The sequence below is a fragment of the Mesoplodon densirostris genome, chromosome 1 (genome assembly GCF_025265405.1).
Source record: "Mesoplodon densirostris isolate mMesDen1 chromosome 1, mMesDen1 primary haplotype, whole genome shotgun sequence".
Lineage (NCBI taxonomy): Eukaryota > Metazoa > Chordata > Mammalia > Artiodactyla > Ziphiidae > Mesoplodon > Mesoplodon densirostris.
The window spans coordinates 63172690-63199906 of record NC_082661.1 but is presented as its reverse complement, the minus strand read 5'-3'; the positions used below and the strand labels follow the sequence as shown (position 1 = coordinate 63199906).

General features: G+C 44.9%; 1 protein-coding gene across 1 annotated transcript in view; it reads right to left on the bottom strand.

Moving 5' to 3' along the window:
* TAPT1 (transmembrane anterior posterior transformation 1) overlaps nt 1-26531 on the bottom strand; it is a 64742-nt gene extending 38211 nt beyond the window's left edge. The window contains exons 1-2 of the mRNA XM_060103878.1: nt 25745-26531; nt 13133-13263 (exon numbers count right to left, since the gene is read on the bottom strand). Coding sequence (XP_059959861.1) covers nt 13133-13263; nt 25745-26531 — 918 coding nt within the window. The remainder of the gene's footprint in view (nt 1-13132; nt 13264-25744) is intronic.
* Nucleotides 26532-27217: the final 686 nt, after the last annotated feature.

Sequence of the window (27217 nt, the reverse complement as noted above, 5' to 3'; positions counted from 1 at the left end):
ATCGCATCCCTCCCCACCAAATTCAGATGTTGAAGGCCTAACCCCTGGTACCTCAGAATGTGACTGTATTTGGAGATGAGAGTTAATTAAGTTAAAATGAGGTCATTAGGGTGGGCCCTGATGCAGTATGACTGGTATGCTTATACGAAGAGGAAATTTGGACACAGACAAGACACAGAGGGAAGACAATACAAAGACATAGGGAGAAGACAGCCACCTACAAGCCAAGGAGAGAGGCCTCAGAAGAAACCAACCCTGCTGACACTTTGATCTCGGACTTTTAGCATCCAGAAGTGTGAGAAAACAAATTTCTGTTGTTTAAGACACCCAGTTTATGGTATTTTGTTACTGCAACCCTAGCAAACTAACACACCTTTATAAGAAAGGACACATTTTATTAATTTTTTGCAAGAATGTCTAAAGAAAAAAAAAAAATATATATATATATATACACACACGTATGTGTATGTATACATATATGTGCCAGGCTTCTTAGTAGTTGGTCTGCGTCAGTCACCCTGTAGTCAGCACAGTCACAGTTCTGTCTGTCCCCTTGTTTCACACACAAAGGAGTCCTATAAAAGACTGAGCAAGGTCCACCTAAAGCTAGTGGTCCTTACTTATTACTCTCCTGTCACCAAGAATCCTTTCCCTGTTTGCTGGTGATCTGTTGTTTACACTCCAAAGGCAGAAAATGACAGAAACCTGACATTCCCGGAAGGTATTTTGCTGTGTCCGCATAAACAGACAGCAAGCTGGGAAGGGCAGAGTTAAGTGGCTGTCTTTCTCGTGACCTTACACTGGGGATTAACACATCACTCATTCATCAGCATCTACTAAGCCGTTAATACGCGCCAAGTAAGACACTCAGCCTGGAGGGCACAGAGCCAGGCGGGACCTCATGATGGGGTTCCTGCCCTCAGCAAGCTTATTCGCATTTTCACAGATAGAGACACCAGCATGTAGATAAAGGAGGTCAATGCAGAGATAACGGCTGCTATGACAAAATTAAGTATACAAAGAACAGGGGAGCCCTGAGAAAGAATGGCCAACCCAACTTTGGGAGATTTAGAAAAACCTCCATAGAAGAGGAGACTCTTAATGACATCTGAGATGAGGGCTACTGACACCTGGAGAGGGTAGACTGGGTGGGGGTGGAGGGGTGGGAACAGGGGAAGGAAGCTTTCCAGGGGAGGAAGAAGCATGAGCAAGAACACCGATGAGAAAAGTAATCATGACGAAAACCGTCTCTTAAAGAATCAAACTTTCTTTTAAAGAACAGTCACCTTTCTTAGGCTTAGAGGAATGTGTATTAGTATCATGGTAAACAACAGTAACAAAAGCCTAACGGGCCTTCCCCTTCACTTTTATTTTCAATTTTTATTGAAGTAGAGTTGATGTATAATGTTGTGTCAATCTCTGCTGTGCAGCAAAGTGACTCAGTTATACACATACATTCTTTTTTGTTGTTGTTAATTAATTAATTTATTTATTTTTGGCTGCTTTTGGTTCTTCGTTGCTGTGTGCAGCTTTCTCCAGTTGCGGCGAGCGGGGGCTCCTCTTCGTTGCGGCACATGGGCTTCTCGTTGCGGTGGCTTCTCTTGTTGCAGAGCACGGGCTCTAGGCGCGTGGGCTTCAGTAGTTGCATCATGCGGGCTCAGCAGTTGTGGCTCGTGGGCTCTAGAGCGCAGGCTCAGTAGTTGTGGCGCACAGGCTTAGTTGCTCCGTGGCATGTGGGATCTTCCCGGACCAGGGCTCGAACCCGTGTCCCCTGCATTGGCAGGCGGATTCTTAACCACTGCACCACCAGGGAAGCCCCATTTTTTTCATATTCTTTTCCATTACGGTTTATCACAGGATACTGAGTATAGTTCCCTGTGCTATACAGCAGGACCTTGTTGTTTATCCTCCCCTTCACATTTTAAACCAGCCCAGTAAACTCAGTGGGCAAGAAAAATCTTCCCCCACTGTATGCTGACCACATAAAGACCACCTGGAGCTGTCGATATGACAGATCTCAATATTAAAATGGAAGGAGGGACTTATCTGGTGGTGCAGTGGCTTAAGAATCCGCCTGCCAATGCAGGGGACACGGGTTCGAGCCCTGATCTGGGAAGATCCCACATGCCGCGGAGCAACTAAGCCCGTGAGCCATAACTACTGAGCCTGCGCTCTAGAGCCCAAGAGCCACAACTACTGAGCCTGCATGTCACAACTACTGAAGCCCGTGCGCCTAGAGCCCATGCTCCGCAACAAGAGAAGCCACCGCAATGAGAAGCCCGCGCACCACAATGAAGAGTAGCCCCCGCTCGCTGCAACTAGAGGAAGCCCGCACGCAGCAACGAAGACCCAACGCAGCCAAAAATAAATAAATAAATAAAATTTTAAAAATAAAAAATAAAATGGAAGGAAAACAAGTGTCTGTGATCTAAAGAAACTTCAACTGTGTGGAAAGAAGGCATCCATCTATGTGAGAACATGCAATATACAAATAAAGCAATAGAAATGCCTTTCAGGGTTTAGAAACATGGAAAAGTGACCCAACTCCTCTATCTACTGTTCAGGTGTTAACTTTTTTCACAAAGCACAGCATTCTCTTAAATTTTTTTTTTTTTAATTTTATTTTTGGCTGCGTTGGGTCTTCATTGCGGTGCGCGGGCTTCTCATTGCAGTGGCTTCTCTTATGGCGGAGCACGGCGCGCGGGCTTCAGTAGTTGTGGCGCATGGGCTTAGTTGCTCCGCGGCATGTGGGATCTGCCCGGGCCAGGGCTCGAACCCGTGTGCCCTGCATTGGCAGGCGGATTCTTAACCGCTGCGCCACCAGGGAAGCCCCTCTTAAATTCTTTACAAATGAAAATGAGAAAACTTCTGAAAAAAGTAAACAAGATGTAATCCTGAAAACATTCATCCTTGAGGGAGGTAAAGAAACGCCTGCTGGGCTGAGTGTGAGCCTGGCACCCTACTGGGCGCTGGAGGGCATCTCATTTAATTTACCTCGTGATCCAGGAGTCTGAAGGAGATGTGTCAGACTCCTGTGTTTTCCGTCCTCCAGGCGAGTGCTGAGTGCTGACTACTTAATCCCCCATCAGCTCTTGAGCTCCTGATTTTCATCCCTGCTCAGCACATGAGGAAACCACAGCTCTGGCGGCTGAACACCTGCCCAAGGCTGTGGGTCAGCGTGAAGGAACTAGCCTTCATGCCTGGGTCTGTCTGCCTCAAGGTCCTACATGTTCTCTTTGAAGCAGTTTAAGCACAGCAAAAAGATCTTACTCCCTACTTTTGCGAGGCATAGGAGTTAACGTAATTTTCTTTGTGCTAACTTGTCTTTTGCCAATTTGCCTAGTGTCATAAAAAATGCAGAAATAAAGGCATTTAATGAATCAAATTTACAAAAGGCATAAACATTTCACATATATAGATTTACTGCTAGCTGTGAAAATGTTATCTTAATAAAATTAAAAGGTTTGAGTATATATTACTAACAAGAATAATGTGTACTTTCAGACCTTCAGTTAATTTGTATGGCATCTTGATAAAATAGGCAAGTGCTATTTCCTCTTCATTTGGAACAAATAACCATAAAGCATTCAAGCAGTCTTAAATAACAGATAATGAAATCTGCCCTGAAATATACAAGGTGTGACTATAAAGCCATGAAATTGGTGTCATATGCCACCCTCTGTTTCCCTTTTGAGAAACACAAAAATCTCCTTTAAATGCCACTTGAAATTTCAAAATAAATACAATGTTGTGGCTAAAATCAAAGAAGCACCATGCTTCTGGAACACGCCTCTTTAAATCACGGGTGAACATCCGTCTTATCAGCTGACAGTCATGCCTTGCGCACTGGACCCTTGTTGCTCTCTCCCCCCATTTCCCCATTTCTCTCCTCCTCTGGTACTGCTGCTCCAGCCCCACCTCACTTTATCCATCTTGAAGAAGGCAGTATCTTACTTTAGCTGCATCTCACCTTGACGGGGGGTGGGGTGGGGGAGGCCTTATAAATATGTCATCTCTTTGAACTGGCCACTACATGAATAACAGAATGCAGAAAACCAAAGCATAATCGAGAAACTTCAAGAAGAAACCCCACACTGGGGTTTTTGGCTTGTACCTCTTTTCCATTCAGTGTTATTTTCCCGGGGATGGAAGACAAAAGTTTGTGTGAAAACTTTCCAGAGCTAGCTCAGTCTTTTATTTGTTCCTCCTTCTCTCTCTTAACAAAACATGTATTGCATGCTCTCATGTTCCCTGGTCTTTCTGGCTGGCGGGAGATCTTGTGTGGAAGGGCTTCAGAAGCCTTTTACGGGTACTGGGCAATACGGCCAGGCACTGGCCAGGTGCTGTGCACAGGGCCTGAGGGCCTCTGTGCATCCTCACCTCCAACCCGAGCACACCGCCCCTGCCCCGACTCTGCAGTGAAACTCGGGAGCTTGCCCAGTTCCTGAGCAGTAGAGGCAAGGACAGTAGGTCTGCAGAAGACATGGCTTTGAAACTGAAGCACTATTTCTACTGAAGACACCTGTCACTCAGCATCAACCTCGCCACTGGATTTGGCTTTATATGTTTTAAAAAAAAAAAGATTTAACAGAAGTTTTTAATAACTGAATATCAATGTTAAAACTACAACAATTCTGTAACACTTCTGGTCAACAAAACATCACACGCTAGTGAAAATTTCCACAACGAGCTCTTACCACACTCATTTTGAACCTAATACTATTGTTCTTAATCATATGAAAAATACTAGCCTCAAAAGAAATAAACAAATAAAATGCCAGCCTCTCTCTCTGGAGAGTGGAGCAAGGTTTCTTAACCTTTTAAAAATGTTTCCTTTTTTGACAAAAATCTCCTGCCTTCCTTTTAATGCCATTTGAAATTTCAGTAAATAAAACGTTACGGCTAAAATTAAAGCACAGTGATTCTGGAATATGCCTCTCTGAGTTGCACAAACCATCTTCTGGCAATTTTGAATCCATCTCCTCCACCATGACCACCAAGTAGTGTCCAGAGCTGAGGGCGGCTGCTCTGGGGTGGGAGTTGGGAAGCAGTAGTAAAGCAGGAAGGGTGTTTTCTTTCCTTCCCCTGGTCTCAGTTTATAAAGCTCTGGGTCTACTCCTGTAAGAGCAGAACCCGCGTCCTGCTTAATTCTACACGGGGGTTGAAAGGTCATTTAGGAAGGACATCTTCCCCAGGGAATTCAAATCTAGTGAGCGGGACACAGACTGCAGAGTAAGGGCCAGATGAAGGATGTGCTCTGGATGCGCTGAGATCAGGTCTGAGCAGCGAGCTGGGGTGGGGGTGGGGGGATGAACTTGGGATGGGCACCTGGGGGAGGGAGGAAGAGAGTTAGCAAAGATCTCCCACCAGGAGACAAGATGGGCACTAGCTGCCGCCAGGCACAGAAAGGAGGAACAGCATTTCAAGCAAAGACAAGAGCGTGCTCAGGTGCAACGTGAGCGGGAGGCTGTGTGGCCAGAATGTAATCATCAGATGAGAGGGTCAGGAATCAGCCCAGTTAACCACTAAGGGGCACAAATCTTTATCCTGTGTTCCGGAAGTTCTCAACACACTCACATGCGGGGATCAATTAAAAGGATGTCAAGGAGAATGGGTTGTCAATAAGGAAGTTTACAAATGACTGACTCTGAAAGCAATTACTGCTTCAAGGTCATCCCTATAATAAAATAATTTTTATTCATCTGAATTCAAAAATTCATACCCCTGGGAAGTCTACACTCTAGGAGATGGTAAACAAAGGGATTACAAGGAGCCAAGTACTTTCATGACAGGCAAAGTCACATAAATGCATGTGCGTAACGAAAACAAGGCAATTTTGATAAAAGGCTTCATAACAATCAACTTATGCCTGACATTTTTTTTTTTTTTGGCGGTACGCAGGCCTCTCACTGCTGTGGCCTCTTCCGTTGCAGAGCACAGGCTCCAGATGCACAGGCTCAGCGGCCATGGCTCACGGGCCCAGCCGCTCCGCGGCATGTGGGATCTTCCCGGACCGGGGCACGAACCCGTGTCCCCTGCATCGGCAGGCGGACTCTCAACCACTGCGCCACCAAGGAAGCCCTGCCTGACATATTTAACACAAGGAATAAATTTCTTCGGAGGTAAATAAATATACTGATGATTTTAATTTGTAGAAAGACTGCACATGGAAAGATCTTGAGATTTTCCTACTTCTCTTATTTTTAATCATTGTTGAATATTGTAATATTCTAAGCACTTGACCTATTTAACTTACTTAGTCCTTACAACAACCCTTGCTTGAGGCAGGGGCCATTACTTGGTATTTTGCAAGGACCAACAGGGCTGTGATGTACAAGGCTGGGTGTGCCCTCAGGACCCTATGGCACATTTGCGAGGTCTTAGCAGCTGCTGCAGGCTACAGTCACACACCTTCTCGGCTCAAATCTGCTATTTTTAGGGAGCGACCAGCAGCACTGCAGCAGGCTGAGAGAAGCAGCAGGAACAGTTACGAAGGAGAATACTGTCCGGGGGAGATAGCACAGTGGCCTGATACAGCACGATGGAAAGAGAGAGGAAAGGAAGGATTTTAGACTGTTTCCAAAGCTAACGTGACAGAAATAAGTTACTGATCCAAAAAGATAAACAAAGCCCCACAGTGCCAAGATCACAAATTGTCTTTTAAACACATCAGTGAATGGGATGGAGGCCTGAAGTCTTTGGCTGGTTGCCCCAGAACCATCTGATGGGTCCTATGTGCCTAAGAGGTACAGGGCCGACACCAGGACAAGGAAGCCCTGGATGCCTGGGCCATCCCCCATCACCTCCAGGTCCTGCCTCTGAAGTGGGCTACTGGTGCCCCTGCCAAAATGGATCTGCACTCCCACCCGCCCCACGCCAAGAAGCGTTAGGAAAGGTAAGACCGTCACACAAGACACGTGGAAGCTGCTGTCACCACTGATGCAAGCCAGGGGCGACAAGCATCAGAGAGGCCAGGAGGAACACCAGCTAAGGCTGCTGAGATGCTGACATGAGCAGATACCCTAGGCTTTCCGGTGCCTTAGCAGTCATGTGGTGGGACGTCTTGAGTCAGGGTGTGTCACAAACAAGAGCTGCATCATGAGAACAATGTAGGGGGATGATTCCCCACACGTTTTCATGAAAATTAGAAACCGAGCAGGATGCCCAAGAAATCACTGCCATATACAGATCTAAGTACTCTCTATTAGTTTCACAACAAAATCTCAGGACTGTTTTATTGAAATAAAGGTGAAACATTGGCTATAACTACATTTTGTTAATATACACTTACACTGTGAAACAACAAAAAGGCTTTATATATTTTCATTAAGTTCATTATTTCGAAAGGAACTTTTTGAATTATTTTTTCCTAAATGTTATTACCCCTTCCAACTCTCAAAAAAGCAGAACTAAGTTCCTCCACTAGAAATGTAAAATTTCCCTTCTGTGAATGTTTCCATTACTCCCATTTCCTCTGCCCCTCGTCAGCAAACTCATTCACACGGTCATGGACTACCCACCCTCCTGAGATGACCTAGTCCAACTGCCTAATCTTAGACGAAGAAAGTCAAAGCCAAAGGAACACCATGATCGGGCTACTGGGCTCTTCCCTGCGGACCTGAGATGAGAAGCTAAGGTTGTTCACCTCGACCCCATGACTCCCCTCTGTGACAGTAACCTCTCCCTTCCAATAATAACAAAGTCTATGCCCCAACCACAATATTCTATACCTATTGTCATACTTATATCTTCAACCTGATGAACTTAAGTAGTTCTATTTAAGACTAAGCAGTTGAAATCAATTTTCTAAAAAAATATATTAAATAACTGTAACATACAAAGCATGGTAACGATGAAATAAAAGATTGTCAAAAAGCACAGAATTGTAAGGTAAAGTCAAAAATATATTTTCATTTTAGTTCTATCTCTTATGATATAGGCAAGGTTACATAAACATATGTAACTACAGATAAGTAATTTTGATAAAAGGCTTCATAATAATTACATCCCACATATGACATGTATTTAACATGAGGAATAAATTTCTTAAGAAGTCAAATTAATCGATTGATTTTAATCTGAAGAAAGAGTGTACATATGGAGGGATCTTGAGCTCTCCCTGCTTCTCTTATTTCTAATCCATGTTGAACATTGCTATGTTTCAGAAGCAGAGCTCTGAGGGGTGGATAACCCGATTATCATTCTCAATCTGTTTCTCGCTTTGTTGGAAAAGCGTGATGTTCACTGGCCTAGTCTCCTGTGCAGCAGGGATGGCTGTGTGACTCAGTGTGGCCAATAAGACATAGTGGAAGGAAGCATGCTGGGGCACCTCTGGGAAAGCTTTTAATTCTTTATAAAAGGGACAGTGGAAAAGGTGGCACTCTCCATCTCCTCTTGTTTCTGATTATAATGCAGATGTAATGCCCAAGGTTGCAGCTGTCATCTTTCTATTAAAAGGCAGCAACATGAGGACTGAGAGCCAATTTGCCAGCGATGGTGAAATAGAAAGGTAAAAAGGACTTGAGTCCATGCTGGCCTCATTAATCCGCTGGAACAATTAAGATCTCCTTCCTCTTCACTTGTTAAAAATTTTCTCAAAAACCTTTTTGTTTAAGTCACCATTAGGTATTCTGTTACCTATAAAAGTATTCTTGAGAAATAAATTTTAATTTCCTCCCAAAGCCGGTCTAAACTCCTTAGCCTAACCATCCAAAGTAACCTGGATCCAGCCCAACCTTCCAGTGTACTTGTCCTTTCTTGTGTGTTCCTAACAATTTCCCACCTCTGGATCTCCCTAGTACAACCATCCCTGTCCCCGCCACATACGCCGTAAAATGTACAGAAGTGACCTCTTTTTCCTCATCACCTTGCCATTACCTTCACGAGTCTTATGTTTATCTCTCTACTCCCACACTGTAAAAGTGCCTGGAACATAGTGAGCACTCAAAACAAAGACTGAGGAAATTAATAAATAAATGCATGAGTGAGCTGTATCTCTCTAAATTAGTATTTAAATACATTAGGGAATTTTAGAAAATATTGGGTTAGCCAAAAAGTTCGTTCCGGTTTTCCTGTAAGATGTTAAGGAAACATGGAACAACTTCCGGAAAAACCCGAACGAACTTTTTGGCCAACGCAATACTATGGTGAGCATTTCTTTACTACTTCCTGCAGTTTTGGATTCACTCAGATGACAAAACTAGCCCTTGGACAAGGGATGATTTTATATATGGTGTGCGGTAAACTGTTCCTATGGGGTCAAAATGCAGATCACACACTAGCACATGTTTCAACCAAAACATGGGTTGAAGGTGAGATCTCTCTGGGCATCTACGTGAGATGGCAGAGTGTGGCAGGAAGAGGACACGGAACTTTCATGGTACTTATACCTCAGGAGGCTGTTGATGGGATTTAATGCTAATTCATTTCAGGTGCTCAGGACAGTGCTAAGCATCTAATCCTTATCTGATAAATGCTATTCATTTTATTAGTAACACAGAAATGGATGCCAGAGATGGGATGTAACTGGCCAAGCCAAGTGGAGTAAGAAGCAGTGACAATCACTCACGAGGAATTTCCTCTCTGGGAAACTGGTGATCCCCTGCCCTGGTTCCACCAGCACCTGATTAAAGCGACCACTGTCTATCCTAACTGTCAGCTCCAGCCTCGTGCCTGCAGAGGTCAGACTTGAGGGCTCAGCAGAAAATGTCAGGGTGTAAGGTATGTTATCTCTATGGCCATTAGCTAAATCCTCATGAAAGAGATAAGCTTTACCCTCAGACAGTCTGGCTAAAAAGAGGGAAGAAAACAGTTTTCCCTAAAGGCTCTTTCTGCAGGAGGTCAGCATCCAAGAGGGCTGAGAGTCAGAAAATCATGGCCCTTGCAGGGTTAGAAAAGTCGTTCATTAGCTAGCGAAGAAGGAAGATGAAAGTATAGCAGGAGATGAAAGAGGGACACAGGAGAACCTCGAAAATCAGTCCTTTCCCAAGCACTTCCTGCTGTACTCAGCTCAAGATAACAGCTACCCCTATTGCAAATGAGACTTCCACTGGAATGCAACCTGGGGACAAGAAACCTCTCAAAATTTTTCTTGTTCTCCCAGGGCAAGGCATTCCCAATTTGCTGAAGAGAGGCTTGTAAAGATTTTAAAACACTTACAGAAGGCTTACCACATAATTAACATACAGATGAGAAAACCGAGGCACACGGACAGAAGTAAATTAGTCAAGGCCCCACAGTGAATAAACTGTGGAGCCAAGATTCAAGTCCAGGCACACTGACTTTAGAGTTCATGCCCTTAACCCACGTTGCTATCCTGGCTCTCAGTTCAGGATGCACAGAAAGTACAGTTCAGCTTCCTCCTTGTATGGAAGAGAAAAACACAGCCCCCAAAGTGGACCACGTACGCAGTTAACGGCAGATCTAGAACAAGAACCCAAGGGGTGTGTGTGGGCACAGGGGAAAAGGGATTGTGGAGGAAAAGAGGAAATGTTGCCCCAAAGCCAACAAAATGCTCCAAAATTTCATATGCTTACCTAAGACTGAAAAGTTCAAATGTAAAAAAGTGCTAATAATTGGAAATACTATTTTAAATATGTAAGCAATTCACCTTTATTAAATGTCAAGTATAATGTGTTTATCCACTGACACAAAAAACCTGGGTTTCTTGGGGTTTTTTTTACAATCACTGAACAGGTTCGGTAAGAGATACTAAGCTGACCTTTCTCTTGACTTTAAAGTATAATATGCAGTAATTACATGCTTTATAGTATTTGCAATCCCTGTAGACGCAAAGTGCTCTTTAATTATCAACTTTCTCTTCCTGCAAAGGTTAGGTGAAAATATATTAGCATTTACCCAAAAAAACAAGAACAATAAAAAAACGAAGAAGGTATTACATATTAGAATAGACAAACACAAAGGAAACCAATAAAAAATAAATTAGATTAGCGTGAATATCTAGATAGCCTCTCACCTCTCACAATAAAAGTCTGAAGTGGGAGCCCCACATATCAAATAAAGGCCTTAGAGAGAGCAGAGTGAATTCATGCTGCTATGAGAGACATTTAAGCCTGGAATTTAACTGAAATCTAACTTTCCTCTGTGCTTCACTTAGTCTTAGAAGAAGAAATTGCTCTAAACTGAAAAAGAAGACATTCTTTCCTACATTTTAAGCAGTAAAATTGCTAAAGTGTTGTTCTAAGAGACTAAATGAAAATTTCCTAAATAGGCCTAAAGCTAAAAGCCTCTCTCATGGGAAACAGGATTAGCACAGGCAATGAATGCAATCTGATATTTTTCTATTCTTTAATTAAAAAAAAATAAATCTAACTGATTAGTAACCATATGGGTTACTAAACCTATCAGTGGTCCTGTAACAGACCACAGTTTGAAAAACAATGGTTTATACTGCAGTCCCAGAAAGACCTGCAGGGATTTCCCCCAGAAGACAATTTAATACAATAACAAACATGAAACGCTTACAAGTTTCTGTGAGAAATCTACCCAGACACCTGTTTGTGATTTCAATGTTGCTAATAAAGAGAGAAGGATGGGTGTATTGAACCTGCCTCTGATGAGGTGACAGAATTACGAGAGGATGCTGCCATCGTGCACTATTTCTGCCACAGGTGGGATGATAGAAAGGGTCAGATGGACACCTCTCTGTGTCGAACCAGCTTCCCAGGCGTGTCCATAAAGTCTGCCTGTGACTGCAGGCAAATCCCTCTGTGCTCTCCCAGAGCAAAATGGGAGTCCAGAGCAGCTCAGACAGGTGGGCGGACGAGGCCGGCACTGTCCCAGACAAGAGTCCAGGCCGCAGAGGTCCACGCCTCCAGCAGTGTCCTCACATTTCCAGCCATGGCTTTTCATTGGTAGAAAAAAGTGAGCTTTGAAAAGCAGATTAAAGTGTTTTAAGAAAGACACAAGACTTACCTTAAAAAAAATTTTTTTTTTCTCAAGCAAAAGAAACATCACCCGCTAGGTCCCTCCAGGACAAAATCTTAAAGCAACTCCAATACATAAAATAAGCGTGATGCTGCACCTGCGGAGGAGTGCTGCCGAGGGTGCCCCCCAGGCCTCCACCTCCAGCCCTCGGCTCCTCCACAGAACCACAGAACTCCCCAGAAAAGCAGCAACACAATGATAACTACGCACGTTTAATGATCCTGACCAAAGGCAACAAGCTGTTTCATTGTCTCAAATGTCTGTTAGCTCCCTAGCTCTCTAAATCTCACCCTAATATAGAACTTTCCAAAGCTTCAGCACATGATGTGCCACTAAGAACCTACTGAAAGCAACATCTCTCAAACCGGGCATCCTTCCTTTTCACTGTACCACACCTCTTGTTATTATAATACACTGAGAAAGCAAACCAACTAAACTCTTCTGATACCAACTCCAATAGTAAAGTATGATTCTAGAGAAGTGACTGGAACATTACAAGTTTTACGTTACTATAAAAGTATGAAAACGTGTTTCAGTATAGCTAAAGCTGAATTATTTCTTAATTCTTTCCTTCTTGCTCAGACTTGTCAACTCTATCAATGTACACAGAAAGAGTGGCCTTGATCTCGTATTTGACTGGTCTTGGTGGACTGGGACACAATCAAGGGAGGGCCCGATGTGCAAAGATTTAGTGCTGCTATTACTATGTTTATCCTATGCTGAGATGTTTTCTGTGATGAAGGTGAAACAAACTGTCTTTTTGCTTTGAAGAAACTGTTTTTAAAAATGAGGGCTTTCTGAGAAACTGAAACCTTAAAAAAAGGGTGCAATTAAATAATTTATATTACGCTGAATGGGAAAAAAACTGCTTCTAGTAAAACAAAACTTAAGAGAACTAAAGGAATAAGTAGAGAGCAATTCCTTGAAAAAGTTGTTTGGGGGGACACAAATGGGAATACGGTAAGTTTAATAAGTAGCAAAGTTACAAATCATTGGATCTTACACTAAAAATACACTTTTTAAGACTCTTCCTGAAAGGGAATTCCTACTCCCCCAATATATTTAATTATTTATGATCACGTTATTTCCAATATTTTAAAAACGCAACTCAAGCTGTTCACAATTTTTTAAATAGAATTAACATATTGACATAATTTTCAAAACGACGAGTTAAAAAAAAAAGTACCTTTTCCAATTCTCTTGGTATTCGCATACAAGTGTATACTCTTTCTCTTCTTTCTGTATACTTGGCCTCATTATGTTCAAGGAAGTACCCTCTGGTTAGTTCAGCACTGAGGAACCTCAACAATGAAAGCTCTACAGGAAAAAAAAAAAAAGACAAAACAAAAAGAACAGTATTTATCAAGGAACTTCCATGCTAGTTGGTGCTACAGGTAATGTATATGTAAAACAACAAGAGAATAAAACTAAGTAATCTACATTTCTGTGCCCAGAACTGAACTGCACACAAACCATCAGAAAAGATTGTTGAGGAAATTGCTGTTCTGTGTGATATAAACTGAAAAAGTCACAGGAATATAAAAGGGACGATTACTATGAGCCAGAATAGTTAGAAAAGTGTTCTGTGAGAGTCTAGTCCTGGGTCTTACAGGTGAGATAGGACCTGGACTGATGGAGAGATGAAGGCAGGTAAAAAGAGGAGATACCAAGTATATACAAAATGGAGACACACACACACACACACAATCAAAAGGGAGCCAAGTCACCTAACAGGCATTGCTTCAGCCCAAGAACTATCCTGGGTGAAGTACACAGACACTGGTGCAAATTCTTCCTTCTTCAGCCTCAGAGATCCTGCAAGTATCTAAATAATGCCATTTCCCCAGGTGAAGGCTTCCCAACATGATGGTAATTATAATAAGTCATACAAAACAGAACCTCAACCCGATCTGAGGTTGGATTTGTCCACCTGTTTCCTCGGTTCCTCTGAGGCAAATTCACCCACAGTCATCTCATCTCAGCTGAGGAAAGAAAGGCCAAAGGAGGTGGAATACTTTCCACTTGGCTGTACCTGGAGGACTTGAGATGAGAAGTAAGGGTGTTAATGCCTGATCCCAATCTTTCCACTGTGTGACACTTCTCTGACAGCCCAGCACCTCGGTGACCTCTCAGTCCCCAACTTCACAGACATCCCTACTTCTACTCTCTAGGAGGCCATCCTCTCTTCCAGAACTCAGCATACCAAAGGTTTCAAACTGTCCTCTTTGCTCTGAGCTGGCCTCTGAGCTGGTCCTTTTACCAAATACAGTATTGGTGTTCCCTCCAAAAAATGACAAAGAGGGGAGGTTGATTTCATTCATGAGTTATCGACCCTCATAGTTACGTCTTATGTGATGCTAAGGATTTAAAGGTTACAGGGATGGGGAACAGTGTATAGTCCAAAATACCCTTGAAAAGCCCTTAGGAAGACACAGAAGTGGACTTATTATCTCCCAGTGGGCCTAAAAACAGCTTACTTCCTCCAACACTGGGACAGATCGCTAGTTCTTTGAGCGTCAGGTGAAGTGGCTTGCTTATGTATAGAAGTTACAGCTTCCCCCAAAAAGTTACACACATTTTTTTAAAATACAAGATTCATAATCCATTTGGAGAGTCAGTGATACCATGAAAGCTGTCTGAAACAGGAGACTGAAACAGATGGAGAGAAAACCCGACTTCCACCTACTGCAGCCCAGCGCAGGGGCAGGCCAAATCATCCAGTGCACCACGAGCACGGTACTCTCAGTACATTTATGGTTGAAGCCATGTACACAAGATGTAAAGTTCACTGTGTATATTAATAGATGTTCAGACTAAAAGGCCTTAGTATAGGGACTTCCCTGGAGGCGCAGTGGTTAAGAATCCACCTGCCAATGCAGGGGACACAGGTTCGAGCCCTGGTCTGGGAAGATCCCACAAGCTGTGGAGCAACTAAGCCTGTGCACCACAACTAATGAGCCTACGCTCTACAGCCCGTGAGCCACAGCTACTGAGCCCACAAGCTGCAACTGCTGAAGCCCGCGCACATAGAACCCGTGCTCCGCAACAAGAGAAGCCACCGCAATGAGAAGCCTGAGCACCACTAAGAAGAGTAGCCCCCGCTCGCTGCAACTACAGAAAGCCTGCACGCAGCAACGAAGACCCAATGCAGGCAAAAATAAATAACTAAAATAAAATAAATAAATAAATGAAAAGAAAAAAGGAAAAAGAAAAAAAAAGGCCTTAGTATAACCAAATCTGTGTAGAGTAAAATTTCTGGCTAGGAACTTTTTAATATGCTGTTGGCTGGCTAGGTCCAGGACAAGATCTACCGTCTGAAGGAGAGAAAAGGAGTCTTTTGAGCTGCAAGCAAAACAGCTAAAACGGAAAAGAAAGATCAAAGTGTTACACGTGCACACAGTTCAGTTTTCCAATTAGAAACAAAGGGATGTTTTAATTAGCTAATATCTAAAATATCAGTTCTTTCCTGTGAAAACTGGGAAGCAACAGGACATTCAGAGAGCAGAAGAAACTGCACTTACACAAAGTTTCACTGGCGCCAGCGAGCTGAGTCATGAGCCCCAAAGGTCACTTCACCAGAACTGCTGAGCGGCATCTGCCCCCAGCTTCACGTTCCTGCCTGCCTGCCGTTCCTGCCTGCCACCCCCCACCAGTGGCGCTCTGCTCTCGAATCACCTTTGCTAACCTAAGTCTCTGCGGGGTGCCTCCTCCTCCACCGGACCCTTAAGCATTTGCTGGTTCGGTTCGGTGCTCTATTCACTACATCCGAACAAAGTATGGTTACAGTAAAATGCCAGCCATCCTTTAAGGCCATATTCTTTGATGTGTCATCAGCCACCTTCTCTTTTTCTTGTCTTTTTTTTCCTACACATACTCTATTTGGGCCATCTAAGGTCAAAACCATCATCTAAATCCTAAAGTCACCATACCTTTAGCTCTGACTCCTGAGCCTGAGCCAATATTTCTAACTGCCACCTGGAAATCCCAAAGGCACCTTTAAACCAGCAAATCCAAACCCCACCTCTTCTCCACTAATCTCCCCCCCTCCCCCGACCTCCTGCAGCCCTGCTGTTAGCTTAGGGCTCACCAATGATACAGACGGTTCTATGCTGGCGGCTTGGGGCCAATTCTGACCATCTCCTCCCTCCTCTCCCCAAGCCCTAATGACTCTTCCTCGAAATGTTTATTAACTGTGCCCTCTTCTTTCCGGGCTCAGCCTGCATTTGGTCCTCGTCCTCTCTCTCCAGGTTACTGCAGAGGATTCCAGACCGGAGCCCTCCTTCCGATCCTTTGTCCCCTCGGTCCCACCTGGCCTGGTGCCTGTCCGTGTGCATGCAGGCCGGCCATGGAAACCCTCCGGGGCTCGTGGGACCTCCAAGTGAGGTCAACACCTCAGCAGTGGCGACACCAGAGCCCTGCAGACTTGGCCCCTGGCTATCTTTCCAGCAGTGCCGCACAGCTGCCTCCCTGAACCTCAAGGTTATAATTTTCTAGTTACATCACTTCTCACTGCTGGCAAATGTGTCAGTTGGCTCACACTGACCACTGGCCTGAGAACTCCCTTCAGCCTCCACAGGTGAACACGTGCAGACTCACCTGCCCCGTGAAGATTTCCCAGGTTCCCCAGGCAGAACAAGTCCTCCCCCAACTCAGCTCCGTGCTTCCCGGAGCCACGGTACATGCGTTTTCCTGTCTGGTGTTCTCCTCTACCTTTGTATCCTCGGGGTACAGCATGTAAGAGGTGCTCAACCAATGCTCGCTGAAAGAATGTGTGGATCAGAGAAGAGGAAGGGAAATCACAATGGAGGGTGTGGCAGAGAGAAAAACAGAATCAGAAATTAGAAGTGGCAAAAGCAGAGTAGCAGATTCTCGGGAAGAGAGCCCGTGACTGAGGCAGGTGTGTTCTGAGACTGGGGTGTTCTTAGCAGGGCAAGAACGCAAAGCTCCCGGTGTCTCACTGGACTCAGCAGCCACCGGAGCTAAGGAGCCTCCAGTCCGTATGCATCCAAATGATGGAAAAGGTCCCCCAACAGGTACCTGCCCCTCCACCCCGAGGAGGACAGGGCACCGCAATGCAGTCACAGCTGGTGAGTGGCTGGGTGCATCGTCACCAGTAAGTGCAGGAAGTTGGGGAGCTCACTAGTATCTCAGTGTGTGAAGGAGATAAACAGGTTATCGTACAATTTTAAATTTTAAAAAGCAAATTAAGGGCTTCCCTGGTGGCTCAGTGGTTAAGAATCCGCCTGCCAATGCAGGGGACAAGGGTTCGAGCCCTGGTCCGGGAAGATCCCACATGCCGTGGAGCAACTAAGCCCGTGCGCCACAACTACTGAGATCACGTGCCACAACTACTTAAGCCCCTGCTCCGCAACGAGAAGCCACCACAATGAGAAGCCCACGAACAGCAACGAAGAGTAGCCCCCGCTCGCCGCAACTAGAGGAAGCCCGCGTGCAGCAGCGAGGGCCCAACGCAGCCCTAAATAAATAAATAAATAAATACATTTTTTTTTAGAAAAAGCAAATTAAATTAAAAGGTTGAGACAGCTGTATGTATGGTGAGGCCACTAAAGGTGGCTGTTCTCTTGGTCTCTGTACTTCCCCTGCCCAGCCAGTGCCTGCTTCACCTACATCTTAGGCACATGAGTGATCTTCCTATATATTTGCCTCAGGCCCCAGCTAGTGACTGTTCTTATCAAAGGGGTAGTGAGGGGTATGCCCCCTACTGGTTTCCCTGGTAACTAATGAGCCTACCTGAGGTCAATTCCCCTATAACTGGTAATCTCCCACTCTCCCTGGGAGCGAAGACCGCCACCATGTCCTGCCCGCTGTCAGCCACACATGGTGGGGTGTCACTCCAGGACCTTGCTTCACATGTGTAAGATCCCCCATCCATTAAACTACTGATGTCTCTGTTGCTGAGTCCAGGCTCTTTCTTCAGTCTTGAAGCTGGGCAAGCACAGGGCTTGTAGGCCTGCAGGGTGCAGCCCAACACTGTACCCTTGTTTACTTAGAAAATTATCCTTCATAATGGTGCCTTCCCTGGTGCCCACAAGATGACCGAGCTTCCACCATAATAAGGGTTTTGTTATGATGCACAAAGAGAGCACAGGATTAGCAATTATTAGAAGGAAGTTCTGGCACCAGTTCTGCCACTCATTAGTGCTGTGACCCCGCTCCACTCATAGATCTCAATTTCACAGAAGAGGAAACCAAGGCTTGGAGCAGTTTTACAACACCTGTTACCTGCTTGCCATCCACAAAGGATGTTCGAGGGACTGAGAGAGGATTTGAATGGAAGGATATGAAAACTGCAAAGCATGACACAATGCTTGAACTACTGACTAGTAATGTCACATGATCTATAGTATTAACCAATTCGAGTTTGGTGGTTACCTAATGTTTATTGCTATTTCTGCAATCCTCTTTCCATGGATAAAAGGTAACACATCAAATAAGCATCTTTAACAAACTATATAACTTAAGTAACTAATTTTCCTTAAACAAGTTATAAAATATAAACCTATGAAAGTGTTTTAGCTATATAGTAAATATGAAAAAGTGTCGTGTCAGGATTTTACCTCTAGAAATGTAAGAATTTTAGTTACAAACACCAATTTTGATTTTCCATAGAAAATTTAAAAGCAAACACTTAAAAATCAAATGATAAAACATGTTTTGAGTAGACATCTCTCATAACTATGAGACAGGTTTTATAATTATGCCCAATTTACAGATGATGAAACCAAGGCACAGAGAAGTTAAGGAGGTCTCCGAGGTCACAGAGCAAGCCAAATGGTAGAGCCAGCATTCAAATCAAACAGTCTATCCTAGAGTGTGTGCCTTTTGGCACTAGATTATTCTATCACTGTCTCAAGTGCTTTTGTAAACAGGCCACTGTGTTCTGGAAAACTGGGTCTCCCCCCACCTCCCATCTCTGTGCTCCTGTAGCATCCTGGGTTTACTTCTATGAAGTTACACTGTTTACTAATCAGCTCCCTTACCAGTCCATGAGCTTTCTGAAAGCAAGCACCATGTATCCAGATCTTCTTCATGTCCGGCCAGCAGTGAGTTCTGAGTGTAAGGGTAGTGTTTGCCTACAATTAACACCATACTAATGGGCTGGGGAATGGTTTTAAAAGAAACATTAAAGCAATACTAACAAAAAAACCCCAAGCTTCATGGGGTGAAACATTTTTAAAGCTTTCTTACCTCCTCCTCCTCCCCCACTCCTGGAGAACTGGCCCTACTTAAGGGATTAGGATCCTCGTGCTAGATGGCCTGAGGTAGTTTACAAAGGTCCTGCTCACACTAGTTCGTGAAATTCTCACAATTCTGAGAGCTAAAGAACAGTTAACAGCATTCACATTTTGCAAATGAAGAATTTGAGGCTCACAGAGGTTAGGAGACTTGTCCAAAGTCACTGAAAAGCTAAGGGGCAAGTTGGGAATAGAACCTGGATCTCTGAACTCCAAGTCCAGCGTGCTCTCTCCCCTGGACCATAATTATCACCCATCTATCTGACACTCGTACTAGAGAAGATGACCTAGCCCTGATCTGGCTTCAAACTGTCAGAAGGAGCCGTCTGATTCACACTGAAGGACAAGATTCTGTTGCCCGGTGGCCTGAGCTCCTAAGGTATAGGGTAGTCTTGCCGCTCTGTCTGGTCTCCCCACCTCCAATCTTTTCCTGGCCATGGATATATTCTGCAGGATGCTACTCAATCTTCTGTTCCGAAGTATAGCTGTGTTTCAGTGTTTTTGTTCGTTGCTGCCGTTGTTTTAAACACTGTTCTCTAGCATTCTACAGACTTACCTGAACTCACTTGTCCTGTGATACTGGGTAGAGTGCCCGGCGAATTATTTAGGAAGGCTACTACTGTTCTTTGACCTGTGGGTGCCACTCTTCAAGAATTCTGCTCACTGAGTGAACCTTAACTTTTTCCATACCGTGGTGATACTTCATTCCTTCTTAGCAAGAGTCACTTTCATTTGCTATGCCAAACATCTGTCTTTATAGTTTAAGTGCAAATTATTTTCCAAAATAAAATAATCCAATTGTTTATTTTCTGAATACTGTTTGAACTCTTCAGATGTCAACCAATTTTAGTTCATTTATCCAGATCTCACCAAGAAGAAATGTTCAGTAAAAGTCTTTTAAAAGTAGAAGTATTTTACTATTTATCAACAATTATAATAGAAACGAGCTTCTACATTTGAATAAGTTGGTCTTGCCAATTATGAATATTTAACACTAGGAAAATAATACCAATCATAAATCTGGATCAATTCTTCCAGATTTTTTTTTTTTTTTTTTTTGTGGTATGCGGGCCTCTCACTGTTGTGGCCTCCCCCGTTGTGGAGCACAGGCTCTGGACGCGCAGGCTCAGCGGCCATGGCTCACGGGCCCAGCCACTCCGCGGCATGTGGGATCCTCCCAGACCGGGGCACGAACCCGTGTCCCCTGCATCGGCAGGAGGACTCTCAACAACTGTGCCACCAGGGAAGCCCTTTCCAGATTATTTTTAATCAATATTCATCTACCACAGAATTGCCTTGTGATCCAGTATCTTAAACAGAGAAAAAGTACAGTATAAATGGTTTCTTCCTCATCCCTAAACGAAGAAATATTATGTTTAATTATCTTCTGAGAGAGCTGAGAAACAAAAACCCAGTATAAAAAAGTATTAATTTGAAGTAATGAGTAATCATAAATATATTTACATGTTCAGTAATATGTCTAAATATATCTTTCCTAAAATAGCATTGACCATCAAAAAAACTGTAAAGTAATTTGGTTAAATGCTAGGAAAATACTATGAAACATGCAAATCTCCACAGTCTTAAATAATGCAAAAATTTAATAGGCTTTACTAAAGTTACACTAAAATATTAGTTACAAGTTTATTACACAAATACAAAGGCACACCCTTGTACAAGGCCAACTAGGAATCGATGACAGCAATTCTGCTTTCCTAAGTCAAATACAGTAAAGGTACCAGTAGAACTTTTAAGGTCCTCAAACTGTTTATAAATAATCTCATTTAGGGAGGTAAAGAATAGGTAGAATATTCATAAATTTTTAGATGGAAAACAGATACAAAAAGAGTAGTGACTTTTTCCAAGGTCATAAGGTTACAAAGTAAAGGACTAAAAATGGGAACAAAATATCATTAATCTGACAGTCAATGATAGTCTTTCCAAAGACCTCTTTTCTGCAAGCATCCCCAAAGTGGTCTGCAAATGAGCTTCTAGGACTGAATTTTGGGGGGTAAACTAGGTGGAAGGTAAACATCTTAAAAAGGTCAAAATATTGAACCAGTCAAAGATCAAAATAAGTAACTTTTCATTGCTTGTTTAGTTTACAAGTACTTGTTAAGTAAAGCAAGTGAGAATTTTAAAGGGAGAGCAATCGTCTGTCAGAAGAGAAGAAGCTAATTTTACTTTATCTGCATCAGGGTTGTGTTCACTCCAAGTAATTTCTCAGGCAGTTTTACAATTATTCTTATTTTCCTTTGTAAATGAGAAACTGATTTACTCTAGAGCATAATTTTCAGAATCACAGCCTTTAATCATCCATCAGGATAAGTTTGGGGCCATAAGGATAACCATGTAACATATTATAGAGGATCAGGACTGGTTAAATGAGAATGTATTTTAATATTCAAAATGTTAAATTTTCAAATACACAATGGGACATAGTGAATATGTACAGTTAAAACCTTTGTCCCCCTCAAAATCTTTTGTGGGAGCCTGAGTTTTAGTCTTTCTTCCTGCCTCTGTTCATTTTCTTATGGAGGTAAAGCAAGAAGTTTAAAATGTAAAGAATGAGAAGAGAATCACAAGGGATGGATAACAAGTTTAAGCTCCAGAGTGACGAGTCACCACATAAACAGGAACAAAATGGGCCCACGGCACTACTACAGTCAAAAACCATACTGTTCACCCATACCTTACTTCAAGTTCTTTTGTTTTACAAGCAATACCTATCCCTATGCATACTCCAATACCTGCATTATATAGGTATTGTTTCATCCTCACCAGTAGGTGTTGTATTTATTTTACACCAAGTCTTCTACTGTTAAGTCTCCAGTCACTAGAGCCAACTTAGATACTTCAGATACTAAACTATTTAGTAGTGGAATTATGACACAGAGCCAAATGGATTAGGCAAGCACAGAGTCTACAAAGCAATTGAACAACTGAACCAAGCCAAGAACAGATTGCCTAATTCTTAGTCAAAAGTTGACTTGCTGGGCCTAGATTCCTAAATGGGAATATGGCTATACAGAAACTCTCACACTTAGAACTTCTACAGACCTGTGAAGTGGGGCACAAGCATGGAAACATAGTAATATGTACTTTTTTTTTTTTTTTTTTTTGGTCGTGCCATGCAGCTTGCAGGATCTTAGTTCCCTGACCAAGGATCGAACCTGAACAGAGAAAGCAAAAGCATGGAGTCCTAACCACTGGACCACCAGGGAGGTCCCAGTAATATGTACTTATTATCTGGTCTTATATCAAAAAGGACAATAGAAGTTGGTCATATTTTTAAGAAGAGAAAAAAAAGAAGACAGAAGAGATGAATCTATGGTTCTTGATGACTACTATACCCAGAGTTCAAGACAGGTGACCACATAAGGCAACGGTGGAATACACAGTGACCATTATGAGTGAGAAAATGAAACCAGGAATGATGAGCGGGATATCCATTCCTATCTATGTTAAGGTTTAAGTACTAGAACCTGAGAAAAGTCTCAGCCCATTGCCAGGCTACATATAAGTCAGAGGGAGTTCAGTGAACAAAGTGATTAGAAGAGTTTGAAAAGACAAACAAAAAGAAAGCTTACCCTTGATGTAGCTCTATATATACAAACTAATACACATAAATATTCTACAAACCTATAAATGGGCTTCCCTGGTGGCGCAGTGGTTGAGAATCTGCCTGCTAATGCAGAAGACACGGGTTCGAGCCCTGATCTGGGAGGATCCCACATGCCGCGGAGCAACTAGGCCCGTGAGCCACAACTACTGAGCCTGTGCGTCTGGAGCCTGTGCTCCGCAACAAGAGAGGCTGCGATAGTGAGAGTCCCCCACACCGCGATGCAGTGCTTGCCACAACTAGAGAAAGCCCTCGCACAGAAACGAAGACCCAACACAGCAAAAATAAATAAATTAATTAATAAACTCCTACCCCCAACATAAAAAAAAAACCTATAAATGAACACAAACAGGTATAAAATAAAAACAGGAGCATCAAACATTACGTTTTGAATTATTTTACTTGGATTCAGAGGGTTTGGATAATCACCTAATCTGTATATTCATTTAGGGGATCCTAGAGGGTTAGGGCAGGCCAACAAACGTCTAATTTATAAGAGTCCTAAATTCCTTGGGAGAAATGATACAGGGGACTTTGGAACTAACTGATGGTTCACGCCACCAAGACACTAAAATTATGCCTTTCAAAAGGAAAGACAAAGGTTGCCCTGAATTGGCAGGGGACGGGGGGGGGGGGGGAAGACTAGAGTATCAGAGGCAGCACCAGAGTGTAAAAAATGGACACGTAACACCTTAAGTGCAAGCACCTAGGCTTGGAAGGCATTTGATTCGGGAAGAAATTCTTCTCACATGACATTAGGTGGTGCCACTCCAAGGCCCTCTGGCCCAGGGCAGCCCCTAGGTGAGAGTTTTCTAAATTCCGGACAGGAGAGGAAGGAAAGGATGCTGAGCAGTGGAAGGGAGCAATGCTGCAGGGTTAGGGTGAATGCAGAAGCCACTTAGCAGCCCAGGGCATTTCAGAATGACTGAAAGAATTCTAATCTCCAGTGAGGATGCCCTGACCAGTGCGGCATCAGAGTTGGAGAGTGGGCACTGGCAACGGCAACGACAAGAGCTGTGTAACTAGCAGAGAAGAGACAGACACCCGGGGGAAAGGACAAAGGGCCCACGTGCAGGCCCAGACCCAACAACGCTGGCTGGTGACTCCAGCTGAAATACTCCTGGGATTCTCACCTAAGTCCTCATCCCCAAGAGCTGCCACGGTCCTCTCTCCTCAACATAACGGACAGAATTGGGGAAACAATGACTACCCCAAAGACTAAAGCCAGAAGTGTGTACCTGATAACGACTTCCTGCAACTCTGGGTTAAAAGTCCAGCTTCAAACATGTTAAGTAAACCACGCTCCGTAACCCATGATGATGAAGAATGCACAGGCGGCGTGAAGTCTATAGAAGTCCACAGTACCAGGTATCCAGACCCCTGACCAGCAGGGCCACGGAAGGGGTGTGAAGGGTTACTCCAGGAGCCCAACATCTGTGATCATCAAAAGGCACCTGACAACTTCATTTTTTGTGCATCAAACAATAACAAAGGCTTTTATAATGTTGGCTTTCCTAAAACTCATAATAAATATTTCAACGAAATGAGAGTGAAACCTGGCTACATTTTTTTCTATTTGCACCAGAGTGCTTTTAATTTTCAAGTCCAAGTAAGTAAACAGACAGCTGACAGATTTAATACTTTGTCTTACTTAGATCTGACCAATGTAGAAAGTAAATACTCTCCCAAGCAAGTGTTTAACTGACAACTTAGAGTTTAGAATTTCTAAGTGGTTCATTGAAAAAGACAAAACAAGGCACAGTCTATACTTAATTTTTCAAAGATAAAGACCTCTTCAAAGTCTAACCTACGGCTACTTCTGATAATTAGCAAATCAATCAGGATCTTACCTGATAAGCCTTAAGTTAGCATTTAAGTACTCCCACATCTTCAATACCCAAGTGCAATCAATGGTGCAGTAAGCCTTAGTACTTAAACATTTATTTGCATGAACTGCAGGAAATAACGGCTAATACAGCTCCTATTGTGTACCAGAAGCACTTTTTTAGTTGGAAGAAATTAACGTAGTTATGGGTCTGCTCCTGCTCAAAACTTAGAATTATTTAAGAATTAAAATGCTGTTATCACCCTAAATTCAATGAAACATACATCTCAGTCTTCCCCCTTTTTAAGCTTAATACACAACTGCAATATGAATACAAATGCAACTTTTAAAAACTCTCTAAAAACAAGAATAAATTCCTATAGCTTAAAGAAACAACATTATGACAATATGCTTAAAACCGGTCATTGAAAGTAGGATCTACAAGGCATCTTAACGCAGCCTTTTTCTTTTTTTTTCAAAGTGGCTTAAGTTTCGGTCTAGGAAAAGTTCACAGGTAACATTTGCAGGAGTGCTAAATATTTATGTCCTGAGCAAAATGACTGAACTTTACGGTCATTATTACCACCTTGTTATCTGCAGCAGAAGAACACAAATTTAGAGGGCAAGTTAACAGGTTTCGATGACTCAAGTTCTCTTAAAACACATAACAAAAGTCACCTTGGCACATAGATAATGAAATCAGTCTTGCGTTTCTCAGTTCGGGGCACCCTGAGACGTGGGGAGATGCTCGCCAACGTTATCGAGGCGGGAGGATACCAGGCGTTCTGTTCTGTTTTTAAAGACCTTTCAAAAGCAGGAAAGTGAGCGGGGACGAACTCCCTGGGCCGCAGCCCTCTCTCTCGGACGCACCTGGCTGGGCGTTTGCCGCTGGGGCCTCGGCGCTGCGCGCGGACGCGCCCAACGAGCTGTCAGCGGCCGCGGAGCCTCGGGAGCTGCGGCGGCTCCGCGCGTCCACACCCCGGCGGCCCCGGAGGCAGCGGCGGCCGCGGAGCTCGCAGCCGGCAGTCCCACGGCGCCCCCCGCCGCCCTCCGCTCCCTCGCCGCGGCCTAGCGCCGCCCGCCCGCCCTTCTCACCTGCGCGGCTGCGGCGCCGCTCCCGCCGGCGGTCGCTCTCGTAGAAGCCCAGTGTCTCCGTGAGCTGAGGCGCCGGCGGGGGCCCGTGACCGCCGCCGCCCGGCTGCTCCGCCTCTCCGCGGCCTTCCCTCTCCGGGATGTCGGCGCCGCCACCGCCGCCTTCTCTCTGGGCGGTCGCGTCGCCGACGCCCGCCATGTTCCGAGCACAACAAACCTTCCCCACCGCCTCCCTGCAGCCTCCCGCCCGGCCTCCGCCTCCGGCCGGCCCCCTTCCCGCCTCGCCCCGCCCCTCAGTGGAGCCCGGGCCGCCGCTGCCACCACCATCCGCGGCCCGCCGGCCGGCGCGCGCCATTAGCGTCAGCTGCGCGTGAGAGGCCGCCGCCGTCACGGCGGCCGCCATCTTCTTCCTGCTGTCGCCGTAGCGCGCGCTGGCTTCCCGCGCCGTGCCGGGCTCGGCCGTCTTGGACCCCGCGACGGGCTCCATGCCGCCGGGTCGCGCGGCCGGGGAGAGCGAGCGCCTCCGGGGCTCGGGTCGGGGCCCCGGCGGGAGAGGGGCAAGAGCGGAGGCGGCAGCGGCCGGAGGGTCGGCCGAGGCGCCCCGGGGCGGCGGCCGCTGCGCCTGCTGCCCGCTGTCTGCGAGGTGGCCGGCCGCTCGCCCGGGCCCCGTTTTGCAGGCTCGGTGCCCGGAGTGCGCCGGCGCCGCCCGCCTGGTCTTGGCACAGCTCGCGTGGCCGCGGCGCTGAGGGCCCGGCTCCAGATCCCCGACCCCCGCGAGGCCCGGCCCCATAGGTCTGCTATTTGGGCTCAGTCTCCTCTGCATAGTTATGATCACCTGTCACATTCCCTGGCCTCTAGGTTTTCGTTGACAGTTTCCAAAGCACTTGGGCAAGGAGGAGCCCGGAGATGCTACCCAACAGGTGGGGGCGTGGAGGAGAAGCGATGGTCTCAGGGACTTAGCCCGAGGAGCAGGGTGCTTTCAAACTAGATTGTCTTTCGGCATTAGGGTTCGGGTACAGCTCTTGGCCGCCGTGGTGCCCTTGCTCCATCACCTGGGCGACCTCTTTACTTGGGGTGACTGTCCTTTGCAGCTCAGGCGTGTGACTCCGCACCGAGGGCGGTGCCGAGACCACCGCCGCAGGGCTCCTGGAAGTGAAGACGCCCGGGGCTCGGGGAAGGGGCCGGGCACTCCATTTAGGGGGACCGTGGCAGGTCGATTTCTCTTCCGCCAACTTCACCTGTACCTCTGGTACGCTTCTGATTAGAAAACGGAAAACTGGAATTCTTCCCTTAGCATTAAGCTGTCTGGAAATTACCCTAGACCTAAACTTGAGAGCCAGATATAAACGGGTGTGAATAGAGCAAAGTCGACCTCGTGTTGATTCATCAAAGACCTTGTGTGTTCTGTTGTCACTATGTACCTACTTAGTTGCAAACTCACAGTGGGCTGTTTTGGGTGCTGAGGGCAGCCGTCTA